Genomic DNA, 24,665 nt, shown 5'->3' with positions numbered 1-24,665 from the left:
ATGACAGATGAAATACATGCTGTGATGAATCAATTTTTACAGTATATAATGTTGATTTTCCTTGATAATTTTCTCCAAAATGTTATGCTCCTAATATCTTCAAGATTTACAAAGATCGCAATGGTAGTGGTACATTCACTATACAGTAGAACCTGTCTTGAAAGACCACCCCTTCTGCCATAAAATTATGGTCTCTCAAGACAGTTGGTCTTTCATAACAGGTCATAACACTATATAATCATTAAATTTGTTTATTGAGAATTTGGTCTCTCAAGACAGGTGGTCTCACATAACAGTGGTCTTTCAAGACAGGTTTTACTGTATAACAGACACTAACAGCCTTTATAAGTAGTTTAATTAGGCACTGTTCACAAAGTGTAAATATATTTTTTTAAGAAAGGCCTTCATAATATTAAAAAAGTGGCATACTTGTGATATCCAAATATAATACTTTAAACACTGGACCATTCAATCCAGATAGTGTTCTCTCTCTCTCTCTCTCTCTCTCTCTCTCTATATATATATATATATATATATATATATATATATATATATATATATATATATATATATATGTGTGTGTGTGTGTGTGTGTGTGTGTGTGTGTGTGTGGTGTTACCACTGCAATATTCTGGGCTAGGAACTGTTGTGCTGGTCATAAATATACCCAAACATGAACACTGTACAAAAATGTACCATATACGTAGAAGAGAGGTTTCCAATAATCTAACTGGCTGAAGATATTTCAATGACATAAAATTTACTCAACTTGACAAAAATGGAAATGTTTAGATATAGTCTTTTAGCAATTTTCTTTTTTTATGCAGCTTGCAAATATTCTAAGAGTATTCAAGTTCAAATGAAACCTATATATAAAAGTTTAGTGTACTCTGTTAAAACATAAATCTTTGTGCTGGTCTCAAATAGTTGAAAATGGAACCAATGAAAGAATATGTATTCTTCTTTCAAATAACTTTTTTGTAATCCTCCAAAACTTGAATTTTGGTAATTTCTGTAGATATTCTGAAAATAGATTATCTGAACCAAAGACTATGCACAAAATCTGACAATAATTCAGATGAGGTAGATGTGTCAGACGAGGTATAGATGTTGTGTCAGATGAAGTATAGATGTTGTGTCAGATGAGGTACAGATGTGTCAGATGAGGTATAGATGTGTCAGATGAGGTATAGATGTTGTGTCAGATGAGATATAGATGTTGTGTCAGATGAGGTACAGATGTGTCAGATGAGGTATAGATGTGTCAGATGAGGTATAGATGTGTCAGATGAGGTATAGATGCGTCAAATGAGGTTTAGTTGTTGTGTCAGATGAGGTTTAGTTGTTGTGTCAGATGAAATATAGATGTTGTGTCAGATGAGGTATAGATGTTGTGTCAGATGAGGTATAGATGCTGTGTCAGATGAGGTATAGATGTGTCAGATGAGGTTTAGTTTCTTGTGTCAGATGAGGTATAGATGTTGTGACAGATATGAAACAGATGTTCTGTCAGATGTGGTATAGATGTTCTGTCAGATGTGGTTTAGATGTTGCCAGACATGGTATAGATGTTGTGACAGATGAAGTATAGATATTGTCAGATGAAGTATAAAAATAGTGTCAGATGAGGTATAGATGTTGTCAGATGAAGTATAAAAATAGTGTCAGATGAGGTATAGATGCTGTGACAGATATGGAACAGATGTTCTCTCAGATGTGGTATAGATGTTCTGTCAGATGAGGTGCAGATGTGTCAGATGAAGTATAGATGTTGTGTCAGATGAGGTACAGATGTTGTGTCAGATGAGGTACAGATGTGTCAGATGAAGTATAGATGTTGTGTCAGATGAGGTATAGATGTTGTGTCAGATGAAGTATAGATGTTGTCAGATGAAGTATAAAAATAGTGTCAGATGAGGTATAGATGTTGACAGATGAAGTATAGATGTTGTCAGATGAAGTATAAAAATAGTGTCAGATGAGGTATAGATGCTGTGACAGATATGGAACAGATGTTCTCTCAGATGTGGTATAGATGTTCTGTCAGATGTGGTATAGATGTTCTGTCAGATGAAGTATAGATGTTGTCAGATGAAGTACTGAGGTACAGATGTGTCAGATGAGGTATAGATGTTGTGTCAGATGAGGTATAGATGTTGTGTCAGATGAGGTACAGATGTGTCAGATGAGGTACAGATGTTGTGTCCGATGAGGTATAGATGTTATGTTGGATGTGTCAAAAATGTAATTTATGCAGCTGTATGCATCCAATATTTAATCTGCTTTCTCTAATGATTAAAAAGATTCTGATGATTGGAAAAGGTATATTCACTAAAATGAATAAAAATATAAATATAGTACTTCTGTAAGACAATCTGAATGTTAAATGATTATGAAACATTAAGTCAGAATTTAGCATTAAGAGGTTGGTGTTAGGACTGGTCAGTCTGGTGTCAGGATAATGTGACTGAGTGGGACATCATGCTATATGTCTGGGGCATGATGCCTCAGTGTTAGACAGCACTATAAACTGCCACACTGCAGACATTGTAGTGATATGACTGAAAAATTGTTAAAGCTATGTTCCAATACAAATAACACATACACACAAACATTAAGCAAAGAATATTTGCAGTGCTTGCAGAAATTCCTTTCATGGAATTTCCTTACTTGAACTAAAATATTTATTTTAGGAATAGATGAACTGGCTAAAAAAAAATCTAAACTGAGAAGTGTAAGTACTCAAGTTATTTATATGGCTGAATTGCACATAAATACATGGTGTGAGATGTGATATACTTTTATACATTTTATAAATGGTAGCACCATGAAACACCTGGTGTGATGTTGTTATTAGTAACACTCTTATCAGGTCTTTTGCTTGTTTAACAATACATGCTTGCCAACAACTAATGAGTGAAAAACACAGTTATTCCATGCAATGCATTAACATTATGAAGCCATGTGTGAGATATTAAGTTAATAATATTACAGCATCTGGAGGTAGCGAGGAAATGCAAAACATGTAAAAACCTGCAAGAGATGTTCCAATCAGGTCACAGATAGTTGGAATGACAATCAGTGGCTGGAAAATCCTGAAAAATATAGGTACACAATTGTTCATATGTAGGAGAGAATCTGGCGAGCTTAAAGTTTGCAATTGTTTTTTTTTCAATGTAGTCAACGTTCATGAGAAAGGTAAGCAGGCTGTTATCAGCATCATCATTCTGATTGTTGTGGTTGTAGCTGTGGTGATGATGGTGGCAGTGGTTGTGTTGAATGAGGATTGGCTGCATTTATATGGAGAGTCCAATCTGTTGATACATAAGATTTGTGCTTCAAATGTAGGATATTTCTTTAATATAAGAGATTTTTGTTAAAATAGAAACATATCCCCAATACAATTTGTACCACCTTTATTTCCCATGTATTCAAAATTAGAAAAGTTTTCAAAAAATATCTACATAAAAATATTTTTTACAAATAAAAAAAGAAGAGAAATGCTGAAAATTTATTTCAGCCACTTGAGGCAAATGTTGGACATGTAATAGCAAAATCAATAAATATAAGCAAATATAAGTAAAATGTAATTGTGTAGCAATCCTAATTGACACGCCAATTATTGGGGGTTATTTCATGCACGTTTACAATATACATGTAAATGCACACTTTAGAAAATATATTTTTTTAATGTCTTCAGCTCTGAATGAGATTCAAATTTTTTTAAAATCTTTTGGGTATACATGGTAAGTGACCTGTGTAACCATGGGGAATTACAAACATAAAACTTGTCAAGTACATTTCCCCTTAACTGACATTTAATGTGATCTCTGCTGGTGCTTATAATATTCAGTTTCAATGCAAGTTTTAAAGTGGCCTTTGCCTGGCCATTGTGTAGTACCTCTAAATAAAAATAATAAATAATCGCTCATAAATCAAGTCCAACTGCAATCATCATACATGCTGATCTGCAGTCACATAATGCACTGGCAAATCAAGGTCTATAGTAATTATTCTACTGATCAGTCCTAACAAACCATGTGGACCCGGAGCTGCATTAAGTGATAGCATTTCTTATTCTTTGCAGATTGCAGCTGGACTGGACTAATAAGCAAGAATATATGGTATCCTGTATACCCATGTACTAGGGGCCCCGAGTGGTCGAGTGGTCTAAAGTGCTCACCATTACGGATCACGGCCATCTCACCTCTGTCTGTGTGGGTTTGAGTCTTGGGTTCGGCCAATGTGGGTATGTGAGAAAGCTTGCCAGTAGCTTCTCGTGGGTCGGTAGTTTTTTCTGGGGTTTTCCCAGGTTCGTCCACCACCTTTAATACTGGCCACCATGTATAGCCTATCTTGTGCTGAAAAATGGCGTTAAACCCTACAACAACAACAACCCATGTACTAGTTAATGAACAGACAACGATTCACAGTATCTTTTGTTCTTTTACATTTACTGAAAAACCACAATCACTGGTGAAACATGCCTTAACAACTAGCATTTGCAATTCCGGACTCTTCTTATTTGGAAAGGTGAATTTAGTCTCGTATATCGGAGAATAAGAGACCATACATTTTACCAACTTTTCAAGAGTTCTACCAATTTTATGAAAGACACATAAAAAATCCAGAGGATTCCAAATATTATTGTTAAAGGATGGCTGCTATGGAATAAACCTGATGATAATGACTTTTCACTTTTACAGTTAATAAATATTCACATCAGCCATATACAGTCAATATTCAATGAATACCAGTCAGCTGAACCGCATACCTCCCAGATGGTTAAAATAATTTTTCTAAAACATAAAATGACTATTCACTGCAGCAACAAAACTTTACACAGATAATGAACATTACCAAGACAAGGAACAAAATAATAAAGAAAGAAAGAAATAGCAATATACTTTCCAGAGATAAGGAATATTACATAGATAAGGAATACAATGCAAAATAAATTGAAAAATCTCTTGCATTATATAGATAAAAAACACAATGCAAAATAAAGATATAGGAAATCTCTTACATATTTCTTTGCTAGGAAAGTTTTTAATTTTTTTTGTACAACTCTGGAATTTTCCATATCTTGGGGATAATAAACTGTGCTACTTAATTTAAAATTCTATTACCTTGCTTGCTTAGGTGTCTCAGAACTGCTTTCTCCCAGATTGTCACCTACCTATTAGAAAACACATAATACATGTAGAAAATTTTAGCAACTACAAGGTGACAAACACAGATTACAAAATTATATTGACAATAAGTACTTAACATCAAACACATTCTGTAGGTGCCACCATGAATCCAGAGGGGGAATACAGAACTACCTTTTCCTGTCAGGCTCTGTGTATCTCCCACCTTAGTTCAAGTCCCTTGTGCACCCAGAGAATTTTACTTTTTATTACAGCCCCTTAATAACCATCCAAGTAAATACCCCACCTACTTTACAGCCACTTAATAACCATCCAAGTAAATACCCCACCTACTTTACAGCCACTTAATAACCATCCAAGTAAATACCCCACCTACTTTACAGCCACTTAATAACCATCCAAGTAAATACCCCACCTACTTTACAGCCACTTAATAACCATAAAGTAAATACCCCACCTACTTTACAGCCACTTAATAACCATCCAAGTAAATACCCCACCTACTTTACAGCCACTTAATAACCATCCAAGTAAATACCCCACCTACTTTACAGCCACTTAATAACCATCCAAGTAAATACCCCACCTACTTTACAGCCACTTAATAACCATCCAAGTAAATACCCACCTACTTTACAGCCACTTTATAACCATCCAAGTAAATACCCACCTACTTTACAGCCACTTAATAACCATCCAAGTAAATACCCACCAACTTTACAGCCACTTAATAACCATCCAAGTAAATACCCCACCTACTTTACAGCCACTTAATAACCATCCAAGTAAATACCCACCTACTTTACAGCCACTTAATAACCATCCAAGTAAATACCCACCTACTTTACAGCCACTTAATAACCATCCAAGTAAATACCCCACCTACTTTACAGCCACTTAATAACCATCCAAGTAAATACCCCACCTACTTTACTGCCCCTTAATAACCATCCAAGTAAATACCCCACCTACTTTACTGCCCCTTAATAACCATCCAAGTAAATACCCCACCTACTTTACAGCCCCTTAATAACCATCCAAGTAAATACCCCACCTACTTTACAGCCACTTAATAACCATCCAAGTAAATGCCCACCTACTTTACAGCCACTTAATAACCATCCAAGTAAATACCCACCTACTTTACAGCCACTTAATAACCATCCAAGTAAATACGCCACCTACTTTACAGCCACTTAATAACCATCCAAGTAAATACCCCACCTACTTTACAGCCACTTAATAACCATCCAAGTAAATACCCCACCTACTTTACTGCCACTTAATAACCATCCAAGTAAATACCCCACCTACTTTACAGCCACTTAATAACCATCCAAGTAAATACCCCACCTACTTTACAGCCACTTAATAACCATCCAAGTAAATACCCCACCTACTTTACTGCCACTTATTAACCATCGAAGTAAATACCCCACCTACTTTACAGCCACTTAATAACCATCCAAGTAAATACCCCACCTACTTTACTGCCACTTAATAACCATCCAAGTAAATACCCCACCTACTTTACAAGTAAATACCCCACCTACTTTACAGCCACTTATTAACCATCCAAGTAAATACCCCACCTACTTTACTGCCCCTTAATAACCATCCAAGTAAATACCCCACCTACTTTACAGCCACTTAATAACCATCCAAGTAAATACCCCACCTACTTTACTGCCACTTAATAACCATCCAAGTAAATACCCCACCTACTTTACAGCCACTTAATAACCATCCAAGTAAATACCCCACCTACTTTACAGCCACTTAATAACCATCCAAGTAAATAACCCACCTACTTTACAGCCACTTAATAACCATCCAAGTAAATACCCCACCTACTTTACAGCCACTTAATAACCATCCAAGTAAATACCCCACCTACTTTACAGCCACTTAATAACCATCCAAGTAAATACCCCACCTACTTTACTGCCACTTAATAACCATCCAAGTAAATACCCCACCTACTTTACAGCCACTTAATAACCATCCAAGTAAATACCCCACCTACTTTACTGCCACTTAATAACCATCCAAGTAAATACCCCACCTACTTTACTGCCACTTAATAACCATCCAAGTAAATACCCCACCTACTTTACTGCCACTTAATAACCATCCAAGTAAGTACCCCACCTACTTTACTGCCACTTAATAACCATGCATGTAAACCAAAGCAGACACCTATTTTACTGTCCCTCAATGACCATCCTGGCAAATCACAAAAGACATCTATTTAACTGCCTCTTACAAACCATCCTGGTAAATTACAATAGACACCTATTTAGCTGCCCCTTAATAACCATCCTCATAAATTACAACAAACACTTCTTTTACTGCCCCTTAATAACCATCCTGGTAAATTACAAAAGACACATATTTTACTGCCCTTACTAACCATCATGGTAAATCACAACAGACACTATTTAAATGCCCCTCAAAAACCATACTGGTAAATTACAATAGACACATATTTAACAGCCCCTTAAAAACCATCCTGGTAAATCTCAACAGACACTATTTAAATGACCCTCAATAACCATCTTGGTAAATTGCAATAAACATCCTATTTAACTGCCTCATAATATCCATCCTGGTAAACTACAACATACACTATTTAACTGACCCTTAATAACCATCCTGGTAAATTACAACAGACACCTATTTTACTACCCCTTAATAACCATCCTGGTAAATCACAACAGACTATTTAAATGACCCTCAATAACCATCCTGGTAAATTGCAATAGACACCTATTTAACTGCCTCTTAAAAACCATCCTGGTAAATTACAACAGACACTATTTAACTGCCCCTTAAAAACCATCCTATTAAATCACAACAGACACATTTTACTGTCCCTTAATGACCATCCTGGTAAATCACAACAGACACCTATTTAACTGCATTTAATAACCATCCTGGTAAATTACAACAGACACCTATTTTACTGTCCCTTAATAACCATCCCGGTAAATTACAACAGACACCTATTTAACTGTCCCTTAATAACCATCTTGATAAATTACAACAGACACCTATTTGGACCACTCTGGTGGCACAGTGGTTAGAGTGTCTGCCTTGGAAGCGGGAGGTAGTGGGTTCCAACCATGGCCAAGTCATACCAAAGACTTACAAAAATGGTACAAACAGCTGCCTCGCTAGGTGCTTAGCATTAAGAGGCTAGTGTTAGGACTGATCGGCCTGGTGTCAGGATAATGTGACTGGGTGGGACATCATGCTACATGTCTGCAGCAAGATGCCCCAGTGCTAGACATTACTATAAACTGCCACACTGTAGACATCGTAGCATTATGACTGAAAATTTTTTACGGCTACATTAAAAATCCTAATCACACACACACAGACACCTATTTTACTGCCCCTTAATAACCTTCCAAGTAAATTACAACATACTCTAATTAACTGCCTCTTAAAAACAATCCTGGTATAATAGACACATATTTACCTGCCCCTTGATGACCATCCTGGAAAATCACAATAGACATTATTTATCAGCCCCGTAATAACCATCCTGGTAAATCATAACACCAATTTAACTACCCCTTAATAATCATCCTGGTAAATAATGACACTATTTAACTGTCCCTTAATAACCATCCTGGTAAATTACAACAAACACTATTTAACTGTCCCTTAATAACCATCCTGGTAAATTACAACAAACACTACTTAACTGTCCCTTAATAACCATCCTGGTAAATCACAAGACACTATTTAAATGCCCCTTAAAAACCATCCTGTTAAATCATAACAAGCACCAATTTAACTGCCCCTTAATAACCAGCCTAGTAAATCACAACAGAACCTAATTAACTGCCTCTCAAATAACCATCCCTGGCCAGTAAATTACAACAAACACTATTTAACTGCCCCTTAACAACCATCCTGGTAAATCACAACAGACACGTATTTAACTGCCCAAGACAGTCACTCAAGATATAATTTCATTTTGACAAGGCAAGCCATATTGCATGTAGTAATCTCATCTCCTCTGACACAGATGAATGAATTTGTCTGTCTGTATTTTCTCTTCATTTATCCACAGTCACTATTGTTCTCTAATTCCAAATTTAAAAAACAAATTAAGAAAGGCATAACATTAACAGACCATAGGATTTGTGAAATCAATATTTAAAAATTCTGAATAAAAAGTCACTACTGAAAACATCTTTATAAACAAGAGTACCATGAATGGCACATTATACTCCCTTGACATGTTTAATAGTCCTCAATGTAGGCATTAGCTAGGCATGGCTGACTCTTGAGATTATTGACCAATAGGTCCCAATTACCTAGATATTTGTCAAGGAATGTCATCTTGAAGTAAACTAAGAAGACACAATGATTTTCTTATCAGACTCAACAAGGTCATGACCTTTAGACCCAAAAATGTTTAGGTTTCTTTTTTAACTGCAAGTTATCCACAAAGTTTGGATTAGGAAATTGCTGTAAAGAAAAAGTTATCTTCAAGAAAAAATATTTCTTTGAGTGAAATCTACTTTGAATTTTGACCTTTTGACACCCATATATAGGTCTCCTCCATACGTTAAGTGCATGTCCTCCACAAAGTTTAGTCAATGTACATGATCTAGAACAAGAGTTATTATGCAAAAACCATTTTATTTTTTTCAGTAAGAGCAACCTTGACCTTGTGACTAAAAGATCAATAGGTTTCTTTCTTACCAAAGGTACAAGTCATCCACAGACTCTGGTACATCTACATGGTCAATAACCAAAGGTTTTGTGCAGAAATAATTTTTCTTCTTTCAGATAAAGTGACCTTGACCATGACCTTTTAATTAAAAAAATGAACAAGCTGCTTCCTTAACCCAAGTGCCAGGCATTCAAAAGGTTTGGTCCAGGTCAATAAGGGCAACAAATGTTATTGCTTGACAGCCATTCTTCTTGTCAGTGATCAGGTTCTTTGACATCCTTACCCCAAGTGCAAGCCATCAACAAAGTGTGGTCTAGATAAGTGATGTAGAACTAATGTTAATATGTGGAAACAAAACTGGTAACGGATGGATGTGCAGATGAAAATATGTTCCACCTTATGGTGGGCATACAAATATCTAAAACATCTTAAGGAGACAATCCATTGCTGGGCTTGTTATTTATACAAAACAATCTGGTTCTGAAAGTAATTTTTGATTTGAAGATCCTCTTAGAGATTCATTTGTTTGAAAATTAAAAAAAGATTTCATGCCCAAGGACTCCATCCAGTAGCATTCACTGAGCAGAATCTGCTGATCCCATGACTGGTTAAAGGATGGTTTGGCTTTAGGCAAGCACCCTATACCATTAAAAGGATGGAGACCAAACCCTCAAAGAAACCTCTACACTGAAAGCAGCTCTCCTGACATGCTAAAATCCACCATCTGCATTGGAAGCTGGAACATGAGGACTCTGTATAAGATTAGAAAACTAGCTAAGACTTTCCAGGAAATGCACCAGGACAAGTTGAGTCTACAATGCCTGATGGATAGGAGCAGCAAAAAGAAACTGGCCACAGGAGGCACCAAACTATGGTCAGGCAGGCAAGACATCAACGAGTAACTGAATACTTCTTATGTTAATGAAACCCATTAAAGGATGTCTGGTGTAACTCAAAATTTGCCAAGATGTCAATCATTTCTTACTGTGCTCCCACTGAAGATGCTGACGATGAGCTGAAAAGACTTTTTTCTATGAAAGCCTGCACTCACCTGCTTAATCAACACAAAGGCACAACATACTACTTGTTGTTGGTGATTTCAATGCATGAACATGCTCAAACAAGACAGAGAGAGAAGTCATGCACAGGAAGACACAGAATAAGACAAATAAATGAAAACAGTGAAAGACTTTGTGACCTTTGTGAAGACAGTACCTTGTTATATGATGTACCCTTTACTAGTATAAGCCTATCCACAAGATGACATGGAAGTCTTTGTATAGTAAGACAGAAAGCGAGACAGAAGTAAGACAGAAAGCCAGATAGAAGAAAGACAGAAAGCCAGATAGAAATAAGACAGCAAGCCAGACAGAAGTAAGACAGAAAGCCAGATCAAAGTAAGACAGAAAGCCAGATAGAAGTAAGACAGAAAGCCAGACAGGAGTAAGATAGAAAGCCAGACAGAAGTAAGACAGAAAGCCAGATAGAAGTAAGACAGAAAGCCAGATAGAAGTAAGACAGAAAGCCAGACAGAAGTAAGACAGAAAGCCAGACAGAAGTAAGACAGAAAGACAGACAGAAGTAAGACAGAAAGCCAGATAGAAATCTGACAGAAAGCCAGACTGATGTAAGACAGAAAGCCAGATAGAATAAGACCAAAAGCTAGACAGAAGTAAGACAGAAAGCCAGATAGAAGACAAAAAGCTAGATAGAAGTAAGACAGAAAGCCAGATAGAAGTAAGACAGAAAGCCAGACAGAAGTAAGACAGAAAGCCAGACAGAAGTAAGACAGAAAGACAGACAGAAGTAAGACAGAAAGCCAGATAGAAATCTGACAGAAAGCCAGACTGATGTAAGACAGAAAGCCAGATAGAATAAGACCAAAAGCTAGATAGAAGTAAGACAGAAAGCCAGATAGAAGACAAAAAGCTAGATAGAAGTAAGACAGAAAGCCAGATAGAACTGTTACAAAAAGCCAGATAGATCATGTGCTGATCAATGGCTAGTTGAGACACTCACTGCAACATGTTGATGTATCAAAAGTGAACACAGCTTGATGGTAGCCCATCTTGCCCAGATGCTGAAAAAGGCCACAAACAGGGAGATTAAAATGCCATGGAAATAACTATTAATTGTATAAGCACAGTCATGAAAGAAACTGGAGAGAATGCTCTTGGCTAGAGGATAGAACAAAAAGAGGAATGGATTTCCAGGCCAACTTAGACTGTTGTTAAAGGCAAAATCACCCTGGCTAAAAGCCAGGATATCCCCAAAATACCCAGACAAGGACAGAGAGGTGAAAAATTAAGCAAGAGTTAACAAAGAGTTTCTACAAAAGCAGAACAAGTGGCAGACAGACAAGATACAAAAGACTATGCATAAGATAACAATGAAACTTAAAGCAGAATATGAGACAGGTCAAGAACTTACCTCAAAATAGTACAGCTGTGGACATTTTCTTTGACGAGAGCGAGAAAATATCAAGATTGAAGGAACACTTTCTAAAGTAAATGAAAAGACCAGACCCACCAGTTATAGCTTTGATCCCAGAAGCTGAAGAGAAACTTGATATCAGTCTAGTGGACATCACTGAGACTGAAGCCAGAGAAACCATCAAAGCTCTTAAAATTGGGAAAGATCAAGGTGAAGACACACCTAATCAAAATGCATAAGTCAGAACATTAAAAAAACCAAAAGATCTTCAGAAATATTCCAAAAGTGATGGGGAGCAAAGAAATGCCTGATGAATGGGAACTTGAACATTGTCAAGTTACCAAGAAAGGGTGACCTTGGAGAATTACTGGAGAGGCATCACCCGCTATCTCCCACCAGCAGGGTCTTCAGCAGAATCATTTTCAAGAGGATCATCATAACAGGTAATGACCACAGCTGAAAGAAGCAAACAAATGTCAGAAAGGAAAATTCTGCATTGTAAAGATTTTCACCCTCTGACAGGTACTGAAGCAGTCAAATGAATGGAACAGTAACATCTACATCAACTTCATATATTCGAAAAATGTTTTCTGACGTCTTTCACCATGAATTCCTGTGAAAAATATCCTATTTGTATGTTATCCCACCAAAGATTGTATACATCATCAAACTTCTGCACTAAAGCAGGAGCATCAAAATAAGGATATCTCTTTGAACCTTTCTTTTCCACATTGCCATTGAGTGGCTAATAAAATAGACAACTTTGGGCATGACAAGAAGGATCTGGTGGACCCTTACCATGGAATGGTAGGTTTTAATTGTGATTGGTGCAAATGGTTTCTCATCAAAGAAAGGAACTATGGTTGGGCACCCCTGTGAGAATATATTCCACTGCCTTCATGTGCCTTTAACCCTTTACCTCATAGCACAAAGTTACCCAGTGCAGTGCACTATAAATATAACACCTGTTACCTATTCGACTCCATAAGCATAGGCCTGCCTGTTAATTGTTAAGCAATGTAGTGTACGTTACGTTTAACAGCAATTTTAACCATTTAACATTTTTGGTACACATCTATTATGTGTGGAAAAATTTAAGAGTAAAGTCCGATTATTATAGCTGTGTAATTATTTGTCATGGAAGAATTTTTTATGTGCTTTAAAATCTTGAGAGAACTCATTCACTGTCAAATCAGTGAAGCCACATAACCAACCGTAGCTTTTTGTCTGCGTCTAGATCACTAAGTCATCTGAATTTGATCATTTATAAAAACTAATTGCTGCCTACATCAATATCTGAGCCTTTACCTAAGTTATTGAAGCTTTCATAGTTGTGATTCTAATCATGAAAACTTCTTAAGTACAGAATGAAATCTGTGACCTCCATTTTGGAGAGTGGAGATTACAACCCAGTTACTTTAAATAGCAGATTTTGACCAGAGCATAAACAGTGACTACATGATCTGATGTAACTGTCATTCGCAGAAATGAATGTAGTATCTAATAGGGGGTTTTCCCCGAAGGTTGTGCTATGAAAACCCACTGAAAATGGCTGATGTTTACAGCAGGCGTCAAAAGGCGCTTCCATGTGAATGGAGTAGAGGCTTTAAAAGGTGCTTGCATGAGGTAAAGGGTTAAGGTGGAGAAGCCATTTAACTTGAGTCATTTCTCCACCACTGGTTGTTAGAAATGTTTGTTCCTGAGGGCAAATTTTAATAAAACATGCAGGTCCAGGAACTCTGGGCTGGGATTAAACACCTGCCAGCATGGTTATTTAAAGCAGATGAAGGAATATTGGAATTTTGGTATTCCTCCCTGTTGCCAATAGGTCCATTATAGGTTGAAAACACTGGGCACCTACTGAGTGAAAACTGGGGGATGAAGAGACCATTCCATTAGTATTACATGTAGTTCATTCTTGCTGGACAAGTCTGCCAATACATTAGCAAACCTTGGGAATGGATTTGTTGTGAGTACAACACTTTAGAAATTCCAAAACAAGAAAACAATGTCTGTCTGACAGAATGAGTAGTCCATTAGAATATAGGTTCTCCAGCCAACAATGAAAGATGAGAATGATGATATGTAAATAACACTCCTGATGGGAGATTACTCCACCATCATCCCAAAATAACAGGAGACTTGCTCCACCCACCCCTGCAAGTCCTCTGTGTTCATATCCATACATATTGTGGTTGCCTGAGGTTGTACATGCAGAGAGTATCTGCAATGCGGGTTCAGTGATGATTGAGATGGAACCTTATATTGTGCAGACTGTGAAAGTTGGTCCAATGGTGAAAGGTTCAGCCTCTATTTTGGACCAAAGAAACATTGTAATGAGAGCCCAAAGTGAGCTGTAGCTAAGACATCTGCTGCTGCATTGAGCAAACCCAGCAGGTGAGGTGAAGGAATTCTCTAGCAGATGGATTGTTCTGTATAGGCAAGGAATCCACCACTGTACTGATTCAATTTTCATTTCTGGGGAAGACATAGTCTGTTTACTTGAATGTTGAGCTCCAAACCTTGATGCCTGAAATCTTTAAAAGACGAGATCAAAGATATTCTTGTTGACAAGAAGACTGAGGGTAACAAGTGATGTCATGTCTCAAGCATCTTGGGTTGTTTCAGTTCTTTTTAATGAACATGCATTACTAACCCTAACCCCAAATCAACATTACCTTTTCTTGCATCAATGTAAATAAATCAATAGTACACTGATACAAAAAAATTGCAAATGTTCATCATTCCAGTCACATAAATAAACAAATAGTTGGATATCTTGCTGATATAAACAGAACAATACCCACCTTTTCCTGCAATGCTAATCTCTCCCTCCTTCTCACTGCCCAAAAGCCAAATAAACAAACTGTCTCCCCTGCAAAGGATAAGATAACGTGTATTTGAGATATATTAATTTCTATCACTGCTACTTTGCAAGATGTCACCTAGAACAAAGTAAACATTACCATTACCAAATTGTCCATTGAGAATTCTTTTGTTTATTTGGAAAAAGGGTAGAATTTTCTAAATATCTGAGAAATTTAATAAAAAAAACAAGTCAGGGTTAGAAGAAGTTATGTGTCATTTTTTTATTATTTGGTTTATTTTTAGCATGATGGTTTATTTTTAGCATGATGGTTTAAAAATTAGCATGATCCCAAAATCATACATTCTAGAATAGACTCTGTCACGATCACTACATATACAATCATTATCATCATCACAACAACAATACAAAGAACAATAATAATAATAATAATAATAATATTAGCATAAAAAACTCAATTACTGCTGTAAAGCACCTCAAAAATTTTATTCCACATTTTTGCAGGATTTAGTTATGCAAAATTGTTGCATGTTCTGTTCTAATGGTGAGGCAATCCAAACAACATAATCTTTAACTTTTGTTAAAGATACTTTCAAATGGAGATTTTATTAAGCTAAAATTATTGCTGGGGCCTGGGATGACTGAGTGTTCTAAAGCGCTCATCTTTATCAAACAATGCCATTGCACTTCTGCCCATGTGGGTTTCAGTCTCGGGCTTGGCCAATATGGATATGTGAGAGAGCCTGCCAATAGCTTCCCGAAGGTGTGTGGTTCTTACTGGGGCTTCCCTGGGTTCTTTCTCCACCCATTATAATGGCTGCCAGGTATAGCCTATCATACACTAAAAAAGGGGGTTAAACCAAAAACAACAATAAAATCATTGCCCTTGGTGTTTAAAAATGGTGATTTTAAATAGCTGATTCTGAGTGAACTGACACTGGAGTAAACTGACTGTGAAAAGCACAGGAAAAGAATAGGACAACATAAACAAGTCCTTAACAATATGACAAAATAAAACAGATTCTTCTCACAAATGTGATAATTCCATGTAGATCAAATAAAGGAGATCATCAGTCCCATGCAATAAATTACCTTCACAACAATGGACCCAAACGTCCATTACAGTTTTCTTGCAAACTGCTCCCCAGGAGATAATGGCAATCAATGTCACTGCCTGCACATATCTTTTGACCAAGAGGCAGCTTTATTTTGTGTTGTCACTAAAGTAACTTTTTCTTTAAATTTTGATCAAAACAATGTTACAGAGAAGAACATTAAAAAAAAAACACTATATCCCTCCTAACAACTAGTAAACTTTAACAAATTGGATGCCCAGAAAAATCATCTGCTTGCTAGTGATTACTAAATTATGTGAAGGTTTCCATTTATTTCTTGGAAACTCTCACTAGGATTTTAAAACTAGGAGTCCAGGTCTCCTATTTTGGGAAAAGGAGAAGTCCCACCATCAAAAGCTGCAATCACCTCCCAGAAACATATTGGGCATACCTGAAGTGGCTAAATTTCCAGATGAGAAAAACCAGTGGTTGCTACTGAGTTTTATTTTCTCAATTCTTTACAACACTGACATATAGCTCTTGTTTGTCCATTAGAGTGAGACTGAATTATGTCAGGCCACTGAAAGATCTTATTCCAAGCATTAAGCTAGGCATCACACACTTTCTTATGCCTGGCTACTGCTGCAAGTGAACTGTCCAAATTTGCAAACGGCATTTGTCTAAGTCTCAATGTATCTTGATTTTAAGGTCACATGCACTACTTATTCAGCCATACGTAGAAATGAACACAATAATGAAAGCTAAAGTTGTTTATTTGATGTATTCCTATAATGATCTCATGTACATCATCGGGTCTTTCTGCCTCTGAATTCAGTCTTTGTAAATATCAGTACATTTTCCCACCACTAAGCAGTTATTCTTTGAACTTGCTGCCCAGCTACTGCATCATGTTCTTCTAATGTACTCTTATAATGATAACATATACATCTGGGGGTCTTTCAGCCACTGAATGTTCTCCCTGTAAATATCAGCACAGCTAAAATGATCAATTGATAAACACATTTTCCCCATTCAGCAGATATGTTAAGCAAGACTAGCAAGCCTTTGAATTTGCCATCCAGCTATTGCATGTGTACAGAGGACTCCTGCATAAGTGATTTTCTGCATCCCATATAAACAATTTACATACAAATACACGTGATTAAACGTTTCTGAGACCTATGAAACTTATGTGAAAAAAGTGCCAATGCAACAATTTTAATCTGTTACTTCATGTATGCAGCTTATTTATTAATAGCACAATGACAACCATACTATTTTTTTTATTATTTGCCTGGATTTTATTTTCCATTGCCCCAAGCTACAAGGCAATAAATTGTCTACTGCCTGTGATACATCAAATGTCAGTACTAGATCTCCTGGTTCAGGCCTTGCACATTCTATATTTTAAAAACTGTTTAGCAAAATGAAGGTAAAAAAGCAAGAAGAATTTCTGCTAGATTCCTACAAATTTAGGCTTGTGGTGGCTGTAACATTTTGAGAATAGTGAAAGTGCCACCTGGGAATAGTCTGGGGTTTTTTTATTACAGTTTTCCTCTTCAGTGTTTACAGGTTCCATCATGCAAACATAATACCATTCCCCAATGCCATTTTAATGAGCAACAATTCAATATCTACATTATAATACCATAAAATTACCTTACTTGTAATGGTAGCCAGGTCTGTCACAATCCAGGAGATTTCATCTCCTGACCCGAGACAAGGAGATTATCCCAGGATTAGGGAGATACCTGGTTCATCAGGGAGGCATTATCTTTTTGTCTCCCACAAAAATGCCTCCATTCAATAGAATAATTATATTTACGTGTATCAATATTTTTATTTCTTCATCTAATTTTCTCTGCTTGTTTTCTTAAACAAACCTACAAACATGATCAGAGTCTGGAACCATGGATGATTAAACTGATGAGGTTCAGAGGTTGTCTTGTTGCCACTCTTTACTGGGTATCCAGATGCACTGAAAACAGAGAAATATCAGTGAAGAAACCGTTGAACAAAAGTTTAAACCTAACTATCTAATAAAACTGCCATCGGAATACAAACATCTGAAATAAAATACACATTGATAGTAAAATGTTTAACTATGCTTGGGCAATACTAATTAACTATACCATTGCAATACTGTTTAAATATGTTATGATAATTCTGTTAAAATATGCTAAGATAATACTGTGTAACTCTTCAAGGACAACAGCTAGGACAATACTGTTTAACCATGCTAGGACAATACTGTTTAAGCATGCCAGGACAATACTGTTTAACCATGCTAGGGAAGTACTGTTTAACTATGTTAGGACAATACGGATTAACCATGCGAGGACAATACTGTTTAAATATGATAGGGAAGTACTGTTTAACTATGTGAGGATAATACTGATTAACCATGCTAGGACAATACTGTTTAACTATGATTGGGAAGTACTGTTTAACTATGTTAGGACAAAAATACTGTTTAACCATGCTAGGAAAGTACAGTTTAACTATGTTATGACAATACTGTTTAACCATGCTAGGACAATACGGATTAATCATGCTAGGATAATACTGTTTAACTATGATAGGAAAGTACTGTTTAACTATGCTAGGACAATACTGTTTAACCATGTTAGGACAATACTGTTTAACCATGCTAGGACAATACTGTTTAACCATGCTAGTACAATACTGTTTAACCATGCCAGGATAACAATGTTTAACTACATTAGGACAATACTGTTCAACTATGCAAAGATAATACTGTTTAACTATGTTAGGACAATACTGTTTAATCATGTTAGGACAATATTGTTTAACTAAGCTAGGACAATACTGTTCAACTATGCTAGGAGAATACTGTTTCACCATGCTAGGACAATACTGTTTCACCATGCTAGGACAATACTGTTTAACTATGTTAGGACAATACTGTTTAACTATGTTAGGACAATATTGTTTAACTATGCTAGGACAATACTGTTCAACTATGCTAGAAGAATACTGTTTCACCATGCTAGGACAATACTGTTTAACCATGTTAGGACAATATTGTTTAACTATGCTAGGACAATACTGTTCAACTATGCTAGGAGAATACTGTTTCACCATGCTAGGACAATACTGTTTAACCATGTTAGGACAATATTGTTTAACTATGCTAGGACAATACTGTTCAACTATGCTAGGAGAATACTGTTTCACCATGCTAGGACAATACTGTTTCACCACGCTAGGACAATACTGTTTAACTATGTTAGGACAATACTGTTCAACTATGCAAAGACAATACTGTTCATTTACTGACAAATCTAAATCATCAGCAAGAAATAAAGATGTATATCATCCACCATGATTTTATTGTTATTTGTTCATCTGTACGTTTCATTTTTTTTATCCTCGGACACTCTTAATACTTTTTCACAGTGATCAAGTGACAGGCATGCTATATATTATTGCTTCAAAAGAATTTTTATAAATTGTTGCTAGAAATTTGAAAAATAGAGCAATTGGTTTCTAAAAATTGCACATATCAATACCATGGTTATAGATATTAAAAGTCAAATTTTCATAATTAATCTATCTAACATTTATATATGAAGCAACCAGAATTACCTGAAAAAAATCCTTATTTTTATCACCAAATTTGCATATATAACTAATCAATATTATTTCACCTGCATTTATATTTGTAGCTACTATAAATTTCAATGACCAATGTAATACAGAAACAGAGGTACGTTTTTTGGACAATTTTATGTCACAGAAACACTGAAATATTTGTTTTGCTTGTTTTCCAAAGCTTGATTTGAAATAAATCTGAAAAACCAAATAAATTTAAAATGTAATTACATGTTCATAACTGTGCATGAGGTCTTGTGATTTGGTGATTGTGATTTGGATTTTTAATGTAGCTTTAACAATTTTTCAGTCTTATCGCTATGATGTCTGCAGTGTGGCAGTTTATAGTGATGTCCAGCTGTTAGTACCAATTTGTAAGTCTTTGGTATGACTCAGTCGAGGATAAAACCCACGACTTCCTGCATCTGAGGCGGACACTCTAACCACTAGGCCACTGGAGAGGTCTGCATGAGATATGAGTAAATGCTTTCACAAAATGTAAATAGGACTTAAAAAGTCATATTATTCAATTATGGATAACATAATAAGACCACTCCCAACCAAAAAAAAAACTTTGCCTCCTCAAAAGACAAACAAATATCTTCTTTAGGATATTTATACCTTTGTAGCCACTGCAGCTTGCTCAATTTTTAATATTCTCACAAAATGAATTGCAGATCATGTGAACAGAGATAAGAAAACCATGGCAACTTGTAACATATAAAATCAAAGGATTTAGTACTGTGTACATGAAACTTAAAGGAAAATGGCCAAAAATGTTGAAGCTGTGATGATACATTCAAAATTGTATTTTATAATCTGCTCGGCTGCTGGACATTTAATCTGAATGTATGAGGAAATTTTAAGCTCTAATTTAATTGTGCCTGTGACAATAAGGAATAGAGTCTGAGTCAGTAATTTTTAGGGAGAAGTAAACTGTAAGTCTGCATAATGTTCAAATTTTCATTTTGAGATGGAGTTTCATTTACATTATAATTGTCACCAAATTTTGGCCTAAAATACAAAGAATCTGCAGTACCATGAATATCTATAAATACTACTAGCCCCCTTCATTGGGATTTTCAGCAGTTGTGCCTCTAAGCATACTTGTAGAAGAGATCTTTTTACAAGTTCAAAGTAAAGATGAAAAGAAAGATGACAGATGTATGAGGTAAGTTAAACACAATGAAGAGCATCATTTATATATGTGGTGTTGAAGACTGCTGACTGCCAAATCTAATTTAATCCAACTGATCAAGATCACTCAGAAGCATAATAATTTCTGAGACAGCCTTCCAATGTCTCTTTTTTTTATAAAAATGTTTATAATAGTCCTTCTATGAATGTAAAGTAACGTGTGACAAAGACTTGATTAGAAGGCTTGATATTGTATGAAAAGGGGTATATCTGTGACATTATAGAAAAGACATACTGGAGATGGGAATCTGGCCCTTCTTGTTCCAAACACTTTTATCCTATAACATTTTTTTGCATAACAGAGATTTTTGGGTTTAGCATGTTGAAAGACTATAAATAATTTTTATTTGTTTAAATAATGTCTTTTGCACATGGAGCCCAGACAAAGCTAGAATGTTCTAACTTCAGAACATTACAGGCTGTTTAATTTCATTTTTAGCATTTTTATACCAAAATTATATATATGTCCAACTGAAAAAGTTTCGTTTTTGCAAATTTCAATGATAGGTTTTGAAAGATTTACTCCACAGAAGCAATCACAGAATATGCAAATTTCTGATGAATAAAATGAATGAAGTCATTGAAGCCCTAATACAAATTCATGAATTCATTTATATATTTGATATTCATCAAAGAGACAATCAATTCATATAAAGCACATGGTTCTAAGAGGTTCATTTTGCATAGGCAAAGAGTGCACATCTGCAAAACATTTCTACGATGTCACAGATGTACATGCACCAGTGTATTTTTCCTCTGAACAGAGAAGTACCAGAAGCTCTGGACACATATTTTCCATACTTCAAAATCCAGTTTTTATTATCATATAAACCTCACACTGGGAGCAGACAAAGCCACTTTTCTTGTCCATGCAGTTGTTATTGATTCCCTTATAATTGGGTCATTTCATGTGCTACAATGTTTATATGTATGATGAGAAAAATAAAACAGAACTCAAAACATTTTGCTTTGACTGATGTCCCTTCAAAGCATTTTGCATCTCCCCACAAAGCGTTTTGCCTGTCGCTACAAAGCATTTTGCATGTCCCCACAAAGTGTTTTGCCTGTCGCCACAAAGCATTTTGCATGTCCCCACAAAGCCCACTTCACAAGGAATTGAATATATTATCATGAGCCTCAAGAAGTTAGCAATATTTTCAATGGACACAAGGAAGACAGTGTATACAAGTTATATTAATCAGGTCATGTCATTCACTAAGCTGTCAAAGTATTCTTATATATGTAGTGAGCATGTCATAAATGGAAGGAATATTGTTGTACTTTATGGCTACCATACTATGCTGCAATTTCATCAAAAATGGATTATGATATTTCATTCCTTCAATTATTCTTTTGCATCAAAATGTATGCATGCTCTGCTGATGGTAAGGAATATCTAGGCCCAAGTAAAAATCATCTCCAGGCTTAACAGCTCAATACATTGTGTACTCATTAACTCAGATTATCTTATACATGCAGGGTGTTCAATTCCATATCCATTTGTGGAGTTCAAAATTCCATTCAATATCAGGGTTGAACTGAAAGGTAATTCTGAAAGTCAATACAGCATTTATTTTCTACAACTCTCAGACCAGTGTGCACTCAAGAACCAAGCCTAATATGTCAGTCTGTTTACACATTACTGATATTAAGTTGGTTTCTCCTAGATTTACTTATTTCGTATTATTTTAGTTCCTTTCATACAGATGAGTTATGTTTGGTTTGTTAACAGTTTTGGATTATATGGAGCTTCCATCAAGCCTTGGCATGCCGATTTACACTAATAGTAGTCTGATAAACCTACCCCACAAATCTCTGTTGATACTGATCGACGTTATGTGGGTCTGATGTGACCTGTTGATAAAAATGTGCAATTTTGCTGCATTTCGGAACAAAGCTGTGTACACTTTAGACACATACAGGCAATTGGTAACAGCAATATCAAGCGCAAAATTCAAAATGGCCACAGGACTGATGGTTGTGCTATTCAAGGTGGATTTACAAGTCACCAAACATATGATTTGCCCTGGAAATACAGAGTGCATGTCACCAAAAGAATCCTTTAGCCGACGGTTGCTACACAGTCACGAGAAATACTGGTAAGTGTATAAAATGTACATTGATGTGTGCAGCCAAATTTTGATGCAGATAATTGCAGCTTTTAATTAACAGGTGATATCAGCCGATCTTTCGAAAATCAATATTATCACTGGTGAAGGGCTGATCTATCGGCCTAAACTAATAGGTATACTTAGCACACGTATAACAAATATAACATAATATATGGAAAGATATGGACTACACTATGAACTTATTAAAACTTTGTTTCGGGTTATATTTTGTTTTCAATGACTTCAAACATTTATCTTTTTTTTATAAATAGCAGAACTTTATTTCGTCTATATGCTACTATTGGAGCAACTGTGATATGGTGGTAAGTTTCCAACACTATGTTACAGTAGACCAACACTATGTTACAGTAGATTGTATGTTAATGCAATCCATACACGCAGTCATTTTGAGCTTTCTTGCTTAAAGTGTTGATGCTTCCAGTCACTAACATTCCAACCATCAAAAGTACTTGAAAACAGGTGAACGCCATTTTGAATGTCATGTGACCGACTTTATTTCAAAGCGCTACAGTTGGGTTTACAATTTATGTACGCTGCCACTCTGCACCATACACGTTACGTAAGCGCGCCCACTCCATTTATGGATATTATCCCTACGCTGACAAGCTCAGAGACCATATCTGGTATGTTAAGAGTAACAAAATAGTTCTAAACACTTCGTCCCATTAATTTCTTATTTTCAAGACTTGCTAAGGTCAGTCTAATATATATCTTATTTGTGATTTAAACTAAGTAAAACTCTAAGAATAAATGTTTTAGCTTGAAGCTTTTCAAAAAGTAAATTTGACCGTGCCCTTAGAAGCACTTCCGTTGTCAAATCGTCAGTGTCAAAGGTGCCAGGTTTAACCTGTTGGCAAGCTTTTGATTTTCGGAGGTAAATAAATCCTGCATGTAGTCCGCAATTACATAGTGCCTAAATTCAAAAGGGATTGTACTTGATCACACCTTTCGGTTCGTCTCATCCAAAAATGTCCACGTACTTTATTATGGATTTTGCCGTATATACCGATCGGGGCGTTTAAATAATGACCTTCCAACTAAATATGGATGTATAAGGATCAAAATAAAGTAAATAATTTTACCGTTTAAAGGTATGTAAAATCAAATTCTTTATATATAAAAAATGATACCCATTACTGAAATAGTCGATATCAAACGTCTACATGACTTGTATGACTTTTAGTGAATCAGGGTCAAAACGGACCGGTACCAAAAAGGACCGCAACCAAAACGGACTAATGCTTAAAAAGGCCCGGTCCGAAAAAGCCTAACCCAAAAAGGCCCATTTATGCATCAATTACCAATTACTAGCATCATGTCTACTAAAAGTAACTAATACGTAAATACAAGATCCTTGTTTTACTGTGAAATGTCTATAAATAATGTGCAGTAGAGAATCATTGTGCAGTATGTCACAATCGTACCTGAAAATGACCATGAAGTTAATTGCGACACGCTACTACTTGTTCTGTGTGAAATGAACAAAGAAGAAAATAAGGCATTTTACTGAATGTGATATAGTTTAAAGAAAGCAAATAATAATTGTGTAAGGAAACATTC

General features: G+C 35.8%; 1 protein-coding gene across 1 annotated transcript in view; it reads right to left on the bottom strand.

Annotated features, from left to right (window-relative positions):
• The window catches only part of LOC149805199 (solute carrier family 35 member F6-like), a 62,588-nt gene extending 39,001 nt beyond the window's left edge, over positions 1 to 23,587 (bottom strand). The window contains exons 1-5 of the mRNA XM_089948357.1: positions 23,481 to 23,587; positions 18,045 to 18,139; positions 15,087 to 15,154; positions 5,130 to 5,179; positions 3,034 to 3,095 (exon numbers count right to left, since the gene is read on the bottom strand). Of these exons, the coding sequence (XP_089804483.1) occupies positions 3,034 to 3,095; positions 5,130 to 5,179; positions 15,087 to 15,154; positions 18,045 to 18,139; positions 23,481 to 23,587 (382 nt within the window). The remainder of the gene's footprint in view (positions 1 to 3,033; positions 3,096 to 5,129; positions 5,180 to 15,086; positions 15,155 to 18,044; positions 18,140 to 23,480) is intronic.
• Positions 23,588 to 24,665: the final 1,078 nt, after the last annotated feature.

The sequence above is a fragment of the Sinohyriopsis cumingii genome, chromosome 2 (genome assembly GCF_028554795.1).
Source record: "Sinohyriopsis cumingii isolate HCF-2022 chromosome 2, ASM2855479v2, whole genome shotgun sequence".
NCBI classification, from domain to species: Eukaryota; Metazoa; Mollusca; class Bivalvia; order Unionida; family Unionidae; genus Sinohyriopsis; species Sinohyriopsis cumingii.
Note: the sequence above shows the minus strand (reverse complement) of the source record. Positions and strands in the feature narration are given on the sequence as shown.